The sequence below is a fragment of the Emiliania huxleyi genome, assembly GCF_000372725.1.
Source record: "Emiliania huxleyi CCMP1516 unplaced genomic scaffold EMIHUscaffold_59, whole genome shotgun sequence".
Lineage (NCBI taxonomy): Eukaryota > Haptophyta > Isochrysidales > Noelaerhabdaceae > Emiliania > Emiliania huxleyi.
This window is the reverse complement of record NW_005197576.1, coordinates 489211-498699: the sequence shown is the minus strand read 5'-3', so window position 1 is coordinate 498699 and position 9489 is coordinate 489211. Positions and strand designations below refer to the sequence as shown.

At 63.1% G+C, this 9489-nt stretch overlaps 3 protein-coding genes across 3 annotated transcripts; all 3 read left to right on the top strand.

The window, feature by feature from the left end:
* Positions 1-1706: 1706 nt before the first annotated feature.
* On the top strand, positions 1707-2281 carry EMIHUDRAFT_437439 (hypothetical protein; the record flags this gene model as incomplete). Its single annotated transcript, XM_005764546.1, has 2 exons — positions 1707-2221; positions 2246-2281. Coding segments are annotated over exons 1-2 (474 nt in total), but the record flags the coding sequence as incomplete, so codon positions are not given.
* A 274-nt stretch (positions 2282-2555) lies between these two features.
* On the top strand, positions 2556-2870 carry EMIHUDRAFT_67177 (hypothetical protein; the record flags this gene model as incomplete). Its single annotated transcript, XM_005764545.1, has 1 exon — positions 2556-2870. A coding segment is annotated over one exon (315 nt), but the record flags the coding sequence as incomplete, so codon positions are not given.
* A 2547-nt stretch (positions 2871-5417) lies between these two features.
* Positions 5418-8241, top strand: EMIHUDRAFT_213980 (hypothetical protein; the record flags this gene model as incomplete). The annotated part of the gene is made up of 2 exons (XM_005764544.1): positions 5418-6760; positions 6963-8241. The coding sequence occupies 2 exons, from the start codon at positions 5418-5420 to the stop codon at positions 8239-8241; spliced, it is 2622 nt and encodes an 873-aa protein (XP_005764601.1).
* Between the last annotated feature and the right edge of the window lie 1248 nt (positions 8242-9489).

Here is a 9489-nt window from a genome sequence, read left to right as displayed (position 1 = left end):
GCGGGTCGCCTCGCGCGCGCTTCTTTGCGCGTGCGGCGAGTGGCCGCCCCTCCTCCTCGTCCGAGTCCTCCTCCGCCGGCGCCGACGCTCCTCCCGCCCCTGTCGGCGCCTCTGCTGGAGCCGCCTCTTCCGCCGCCGCCGCGTCGGCAGCCGCCCGCTCCTCAAACGGCCGGCGCTCATTGTCAGGGAGGGCGGCAAAGGCGGCCTCCATGATCTGAACCAGCTCTCGAGGGCCCACCGTTGGATTCGACTCCGCGGTCTGACTCCGACTTGCCCGCTTGTAATAGTAAAGCGCGTCCTTGCACAACGTCGTGCGCGGCGGCTGCGGCTGCTCCTGCTCCTGCGGCGCTGCAGCCGGCGGAATCTTGCCCACCACCCACGTCGGGCGGGTTCCGTTCATCTGCTCGGCCTGGACGACGCCGCCGGTGGGGTGGAGCGCCCACAGCACCTTGTTGACATCCTTGTGAGTCACTCGGACTGGATTGGGATCTCTCTGATTGGGACGCAGCGCCGAGTCGCCGTTGATGATGTCCGCCAGCTCCTGCTTGTCGAGCGGGCCCGTTGCCGCACGAAGGGCGGAGAGAACGCCGGCGGCGACGCCAGCGTCGTACGAGGCCATATCGGCGGCGACGCGTAGCGCGTAACCGCCGGGGCGGGCGCCTGGGATCTGAGCCCGAACCGGCACTGGCAACTGCAGACGACCTTCGCGCGCGATTCCCTGATATCTTACCTACCCGGGTACCGGGAAAGGCGAATGCGCACCCCCCCTAGCTAGGGGTCAGGGCTCTCTAGCCCGTAGCCCGATCCCGATCATCCGGCCCGCTGGATGCGCTTCTCAGCTCACCGGCCCTGGATGTGAGGTTACCGACTGCACTCCAAGTGCTCCAAGGCCTCGAACCCGTGAGCACTTGAGCACTGGATAGGGTCGATTCCACGTGGTACGGGACCCCTCAGAGCGCCTCTACAGCGCTCTACATCTGCGGCGGTCCGTCCCGCGGCGGATGTAGAGCTCTACAGCGCTACAGCGCTCTACAGCGCTCCACAGCGCTCTACAGCGCTACAGCGCTCTACAGCGCTCCACAGCGCTCTACAGCTCTACAGCTCTACAGCGCTCTACAGCCAGCCGCCACACACCATCCCGAGTGAGCAACTCGCCGGCCGCAAGGCACGAGAACCTACCTACCGGTCCGGTGCCGGCACCGGACCGGTCGGTGCCGGTCCCTAACGCCCTACCCCACTGCGCACATCCAGGCATAACGCCTACCCCCTACCGCCTACCCCCTACTCCCCAGGCCGCCGAGCAGCGCCATGAGGGTAGGGCACACGCCCGTGTCGCAGAGAGAGCTGTCAGTCTGTTGCAGCTGCTCCACGCTCCACTCGCCGACACCCTTCTTTCTGGTTGCGGAGGTGCCTCGATGTCACGCGAATCAATGTATAGCCGTCGCTCAGACTGCGGCAAGATCTCGAACGCCGTCCGAGTTGCAGTTGGTTGACTCTTCTTTTTCAGTGTACCTGTGTTAGTGCCAGTGCGAGCCAGTCCCGTGCCCAGTGTTGTGCGAGGGAGCTTTGTTGTAAAATTCTTTTCCTGCCAGTCCCGTGCCCAGTCATCGTAAAATTCTTTTCCTGCAACTCTCCGTAAAATTCTTTTGTTTGCCGTAGAATTCTTTTGCTGCCCCAACCTTGTTCGCCATATCATAGTGATCTACAACTCCTTGGTCGCCGCTCACACGCACAAGCTCACAGGACGCGTTCGTTTGCGTTGGTGCAGCTCTGCGGCGAGAATGACCGCTGAATCGATGCGCATGCGCATCGACACCATCGCCGGCGGCTCGCTGGACGACACCCCGCACGAGTCCAGCCACCCTGCCACCGCCGTCGAAAACGGCGTCTTCTACTCGCTCCTGATGCTTCAGACTCGAGGTTGGTTGTGCAACTCCTGGACGGAGCGATTCGTCGTGCTCGCCGATGGCCAGCTTCACCTCTACGCATCTGCTGATGCCGACGCGCCTCTCGTCACTCGCGCCATCTCAGCGTGCACTGGCATCGTGACAGAGATAGATGACTGCAGGACGGGCGAGTACTGCTTTTCGCTCCGCATAGCCATGTGCGACGGGTCGCGCGACTCGGCAGGCTACCTGCTGACTCTCTGCGCGCGATCCTCCAAGGAGCAGCAGCTGTGGCTGCAGGCGCTCGCCAACGGCGGTGTCCGCTACGAGGAGGAGGTTCGCGCCGTGTCGCCTCGCGCCGACTCGTTGTTCGACCTCAACGCCCGCGACCTGCTCAGCACCGAGCTGGTCCCGCTCTCGAAGCACGCCGGCTGCGTCTGCCTGGTGGTCAACGTCGCCTCCAAATGAGGCCTGACGCCGCGCAACTACCGCGAGCTCGTGCTGCTGCACGACGAGCTGTACGCGCGCGGCCTGCGCATCCTCGCCTTCCCGTGCGACCAGGCGCACGAGCAGACCTTGGGAGAAGCGAACAATACCAAGCACATCTCTAGCACACACACTGGGAGAAGCGAGAGGACAATACCACGCGCACCTCTAACACACACACGGTGTTTGCAGTTTGGGCGGCAGGAGCGGGGCTCGCCCAAGGAGATCCGCGCCTTCGCCGACGGGTACGGTGCCCGCTTCGACATCTACGCGAAGGTCAACGTCAACGGGCGGTCGGCAGACCCCGTCTTCACATACCTGAAGCGGCACCTCTCCGATGGGCTCGGCTCCTCCATAAAGTGGAACTTTACCAAATTTCTAGTGGACCGTGACGGCAAGCCGCGCCGCCGCTTCTCGCCCTCGACCAGCCCGCTCGCTCTGCGCGCCGACATCGAGCGCTTGCTCGACGCGTCGTCGGCCGCCCAAGACGCAGAGTAGCGGCACCGGCAGCGGCTGCGACCGTGGTAGTAGTATTCGGGAGAGGCTCGGGAAATGACGGGCGGCGCCGCAAAGCCTCCCCTCGCGGGACAGCTGGCGCCGCCCCGAACTCTCCGAGCCCTCACACGAGACGATCCTCCCCGGCGGCCCTGGGGCAATCATATCTGTTTATTATTCTGCCAGCACTGCGTGTCGAGAGAGAGCGCAATGGGGCTGTTTTCAGTACACTGGTCTCGGAAAATTCGAATATCAAATAAATAAATAAACAAAGAGTCGTAGAAAATCCAAAATCCAAATCGCAAACATAGAAACCCAAACACACACAGCCACGTTGCATAGGAGAGAGCAGGAGGTGAAAGGAAGTCAAATAAAAACGGACACCTCTACTCACTACTGTGAGATGGGTAAAAAGGAACAGGTCCCCGCCCTTGCGATCTTTGTGCAGGGTTCTTTGTGGTCGGAGACTAGCCGGGGTCGTCCTCCCGATGGGGGACTAGCACTAGCCGTCTTCCACATTGGTCCCTCGCGGGTCCCTGCTGCTCCTAATCTCTTCGTACATCCTCCTGCTGATCTCCGCAAAGTCCTGCTCCCTCCCTCGTCTCGCCCTGCACGACTGCTCCGCCTCACCGTCGTCTCTCTGCCCTGCGTCGTCTGGTGACGGGTCCTCCATAGTCGGTTGAGGTCGCCGCCCTCCTCGTGCCTCTTCCCAACGTTCCCTCGGCGGCCGATGCCGTCTGGTCCGACTCCGCCGTCCCCGGGTCTGCCCTGCCCTCGTCTGCACTAGCAAAATTCGAATATCAAATATATGCACCTAATTTATTAAATAATCACTGTCACAATACACAATTACACATATAAGCGAGAGACGCGCTCGGTCTCGGCCGGCGCCGACGCCCCCGGCCCGCCGAGGGGTTGGAGGGGACACGTCACACGCCCTCTGTGAGCCCCCTCTCTCTCCGCGCTCTCTCCCTCGCTCTCTCCACACCATGCTGAGACTCCACACAGTCGACACACACACTCTCTACTCTCTCCTGTCTCTCTCTATCCGGTGCGACCACTCTCTCTCCGGCGCGACTCTCTCTCTCTCTCTCCCTCTCCCTCTCCCTCTCTCCCTCTCTCAGCTCTGTCTGTCGCCCCCCCCCCCCCCCCCGCGCGGGCACAGCGGCGGTGCGGGCAGCGAGGCCAGCGGGCAGCGGCACCGGAGAAGTATGTACCTGTGTGTTTGTTGTAACTTTCCTTGAAACAAGACGCCGTCTTTGGAAAAAAACATAGCGGCCTCGTCTCCCAATACACATATATACGCTGGCTACAAGTTTCTCCGAGACCTCGGGAGCGGGCAGTTATTCTTCAGTTATTCACAGTAGTAGGGTGATAAGTAAGAAACAAGAAAGAACCTCGCATGCGACGGACAGTGAGGGTGTGAGAGACAGACCCAGGGAAGGTCTTTCACTACCTTACAGCCCCTGCCTGAGCTCACACCTCGGCAGTGTGGGCAGCGCAGTGTGGATTTCACTAAGTCATGCCCCAGCTGAGTACCCTGGCGAGCGAGCGGCGCCTTTGGCCCAGCCGGAGCCGACCCTCGGGCAGATTCCTGCCCGCTGCCGCCAGACATCGCGAGCAGCGGCTCACGCCGTGCGAGCTGCAACCGCGGCAGTGATGCACTGTGGATGCCGCAAGCCGGAAAGGCGTGTGCGCCCGACGAAAGCAGGACCACTCAAGTGGATTTTATGAAACGCTACATGGACGATGTGATTACGATAACTGCAAAGGACGATAGTGTGTGGGATGTCGACCGCTTTCGGGAGGACTTCCGCCGTTCTGAATGCTCCTGGGCTCCTTTGAAGCTAGAGGCAGCAGAGAGCGCCCATTTCTTGGAAACGACTCTCGAGCTCGACCCAAGCGGAAGCTTCCGGACGAGACTCAAGAACGTGAACGAGGAGTGCGAGGCGGTACCCCGGGTGTGGCGCTACCATCGTTGGGATAGCTTCACATGCGCGAAAATGAAGGAGGGAATCGTTGTTGGATGACTGCTCAAGGTTGTCGCAATGGCGAGCGATGACGAGGGATTCACGCTCAGCGTGACGAGCAAGCTCAGGGAGTTTACGGCGCTCGGATACCCCTGACACGTGCTTAATGGGGCTATCGGGCGCGCGTTTGCCCGGACAAGAGACGAGCGGCTCCTTCGGGCCAGACTATGTTCACAACGGTGGGAGGCCAACCTCTAGCCATGTGAACCAAAAAGAAAAAATATATTCTCAAAGCCAGTCAGAGCACCGTCCAAACAAAGGAAGGCGGGTGCTGTCGACTAAGGGACAATCTTGTCTGTCGGCAGCCGAACTTGTGATGGCAGATGGGACACCCTCGGAATCCAACTGCGTACTACTTGGCTAGCACGCTATTGGCATACCGACGGCTAAGGCCGAAATCGGTTCACACCTGCTCTTGCAGGTGTGGAACACACGAACGATATCGGTGTCGAAACATCGGTGTCGAAACACGCTCTGACAGCGCTCACACAGCTGCACACACGGGGCAGGTTGTGCCGGCATGTTTTCCAGCGGCAGCGAGTCTGCGCCCTTCCGCTGGCGGCCCGCGCAGCCTCCAGCAGAGGCGGGATCCACCGTGATACAGCCGCAGCGCCCACAAGCACCACCGCCGTTGGCGCCTGTCACAGAGCGGCAGCCCCTGGTGCCGCTGCGAGGCTTTGGCAAGCGCAACGCTTCAGGGATGTTTGCTGCCTACCTCCCGCCGCCGCCACCTGCTCTGCGGGCTGGACAGCCTGTCGCCGGTGATGCGAGTCGGCCGGCGATGCCGCCCCTCTTCGACTTTGGCGACGACGAATTGCCGGTCGACGACCCGACCTTCATGGAAGAGATCGCGCGCATCGAGCGAGGACATGCTCAACAAGTGGGCGCCGGCGACAGCGGCCCTCTGCCGCCGCTTCGGCGGCGCCTTGCCTTCGAAGCGAAGCGCGCGCAGGCAGGCGCCTCTTCGCTGGACCCGATTCCGCCTGCGCCGCTTGCCCGCCAGCACGGCGCAGTCCGGTCGCCCTTTGGGCGGCCGCAACTACCGCAGGCGGCTGCCGAGGCCTCAGTCGCTCCAGCGCCGTGCGGCCCCGCCTCTGGATCGAGCTGGGAGTTTGCTCCAGCGACGCTCTTCAGTCTTGCCGATCCGCCTCCTCCGACCCTCCCCCCGCCAGCGCGAGCACGCGCTCCCACTGCAGCGCGAGGCCACGCTCCCACTGCAGCGGCCGGGCCTCTCGGCGAAGCGGGCGAGCGCGGATCCGACTACTCCGACCTGGTTGAGTCGTGGCTCGACGAGAAGCTGCGGCCGCACCAGCGGGAAGGCGTCCGATTTCTTCTCAAGGCGCTCGTCGATGGCAACTCGCCGCTGGGGGCGCCGAGCGGAACGGCTGGCGCCTGCTTTGGTGCGATCCTCGCGGACTTCATGGGCTTGGGCAAAACGCTCACATCGCTGGCAACGATTCACGCCATGCTGCGTGGCGGCTACCTCGGCGGGCCGCGCGGACACCGCCGCAAGGCGCTGCTCCTGGCGCCGCCGAGTTTGCTCGGGCAGTGGAGTGGCGAGATTACCAAGTTCTTCGGCGGGCGCTTGCCTCACGCGTTGGCGGTCGCCAGCCAAGGGGGGCGCAAGGCGATACACGCCCTGCAGGACTTCAAGCACTCGGGAAAGCATCTGCTGCTCACGTCGTACGATTTCGCGATACGGCCAGAGGCCATGGCGGAGTTGTCGTCGATGTCGATCGAGCTGCTCGTGTGCGACGAGGGCCAGCGGCTGAAGAACCACAAGGCCAAAACGTTCACGCTACTGCACGCGCTCGCATGCAAGCGGCGCCTGGTGCTTACTGGCACTCCGCTGCAGAATGACTTGTGGGAGGCCGAGATGTAGCCGAGATGTAGCCGAGATGGTAGCCGAGATGTAGCCGAGGTATAGGATCGCTGCCCGCGTCCCTGCACCGTGCTCCTCGTGCACGCCCGAGCCCCGACCCCCTCTCCTCCCACGCCCCGCCGCGCAGTTCTTTTCCCTGCTGACCTTCGTCGGTGCCGGCCCCTTTGTGGGCTCCCGGGCGAGCTTCGCCTCCACCTTCGTCAAGCCCATCGCGCGCGCGCAGGATGGGGCGTCAGACGGGAGGGAGGCCAGCCGGGCCGACAAGGAGTTTGCCGCAGCCAAGCTGCTCGAGCTCTCTCGCCGGCTCGAGACAGTGATGCTCCGGCGCGGCGCAGAGATCAACGAGAAGTCGCTGCCTCCCCTCGTCTCGCTGGTGATTGTCGTGCGGCTGACGCCGCTGCAAACCGCACTCTACTCCTTCTTTCTCGAGAGCCGCCGCGAAACGCTCCGAGCCGGCTGCGGGAGCAGCAGGTCTCGATCTGACGCCGCGTTCGCCGCCATTGCCCAGCTGCAAAAGGTCTGCGCGCACCCCTTCAGCGTCTTCTTCGACCACAACGACCTGGTTGCACGCCGGCGAGCCGAGACGGCTGCTCGGCGGCCGGAGGCGAGCGCAAGCTCGGCCAGCTGCCCGTTGGGCGTCGACGGCCTCAACTCGTGGTCAGACGACGACGATGACGAAGCCGGCGGCAGCAGCGACGATGCGAGCGGCGGTGTCGTCTGGCCAGACGGCTTCGATCCGCAAAACAGCGCCGGCCTGTGGGCGTGGTCGGGCAAGCTCCTGGTGCTCCGCGAGCTGCTGCGCTCTTTCCGCGCGCACGGAGACAAGGTGGTGATCGCGTCGAATTTCACATCCATGCTGGACCTTCTCGACGACATGTGCATGCAGCTGCGCTGGCCGGCGGCGCGGCTCGATGGGAAGGTGCCGGCGGCCCAACGCACCGCCATGGTCGACGACTTCAACCGCCCCAACAGCGGGAGCTTCGTGTTCCTGCTCTCAACCAAGGCTGGCGGCACGGGGCTCAACCTCGTCGGCGCCTCGCGCCTCGTCATCATGGAGCCGAGCTGGAACCCGGCCCTCGACAAGCAGGTCTGCGGGAGGGTGTGGCGGACGGGCCAGACCGCTTCGTCGGTCCACACGTACCGCATCGTATCGGCGCTGACGCTCGAGGAGCGGATGTACGCGCAGCAGCTTCGCAAGACGGAGGTGGAGGCGGGCATCCTCGACAAGCGCCGGAGCGACCCCTCGGCCGGACAGGGCCGCGCCATCGGCGAGCACCACATCGACGGCCTTTTCCAGCCCTTCGCGTCCGTTTGGAGCGACGTCTTCGAGCAGCTGGGCGACGCGCAGACGCGGACCGTCGAGCACCTGCCGCACGCGCTCCTCGAGGGCGCGGCCGGCCTCGACGGCGGGCGCTGGATCTCGCACATCCATACCATGCCGCCTCCCGCCACCACGGGGTGAGTGAGAGAGGCAGAGAGAGCTCGCAAGAGAGGCAGAGAGCTCGCACCCCATGTGGGGTGCTGCCCCCCCCCCCCCCCACCTCCCCCCCGCGCGCGCTCGCGCTGCGCAGCGCAGGCCGCAGCTGCGAAACATGATACGTGAACTGATGTGTGGAGTGGATGGATCGATCTGTAGATAGCCCCTCTGCACCTGTGTGTGTTGATATTGTACTGTTAAGCTGTGAACAATAGTTTCTTCAGCAACCCAAAATAAATGATCGCCCTTTCGGGCACACCATCTCAGTTCTCACGCGCCCCTATTGCCTATACCGGCGCGGTACCGGGCACCCCAACACTCCCACACGCCGAGCCACGCACGGCCGGCCCCTCTCAACTCTCATGCCCTTCTCCACGCACGCCGCGGACGGTAAAAATCCCCGCACAGCGATGCAGCCCGCACTCCGCGACAGTCGCCTGCCTCACGTCGAGCCCGCGCCTGTGCCGCACGCAGCTTGTGCGCACTGTATTATCCTCGGTATTTCTTTTTTGTTGCCACAAAAATAAAACAAAAAACTTTAAAACAAAAACTTCGCCGCCTCCTCGAGCAACGCCCCGAAGCGCCCATTACCAGGGGGCAAGTGTGTGTAGCACCTTCGACCCGCCCATCTCTCTCTCTCCGAAAAAGAAAGGAGATTTTTTGCCGAAATTCTTTTGGAAACCGTTCAATGCCAGCCACCAGGGGGCAAGTGTGTGTAGCACCTTCGACCCCGAAATGAAGGTCACCACACCAAACCGGGCGCTAGGAGAGGTGAACTGAAGGCTGAGACAACGGAGGCTGAGCCTGAGTGGGCGCCCGCGCGCCCCCACACAAGCACGCCTCTGTCCTTCGGCCCACTCCGTCGATCGTCCGGGGGTGACCGTGCATAGCCATAGCGCCACCAAACACCAACACCGAATTAGTGCCCACACCGCCCGACCCCCCTCTAGGGATAGCAGTGCGCATCCCTTCCCGGAGAGGTAGGAGGGGGGGGGGAGGGGGGGGGGGAAATCAGAGAGCCAAGAGCCCAAGACAGGGAGTACCCCCGACGGACGCGAGTCGGAGGGAAAGCGAGACGAGAGATTCAAGGCGAACTTCATCGCCCGTCCAGGAGCCCCGCGATATTAGCAACCCCTGGTGCAGTCGGTCTTCGGATCAGCGGCCAGCTTCCCACTTAGGGGTTAGGGCAGGGAACCCCCAGCGACGCTAGTGTGGCCTACGGTAGCCTCAGCT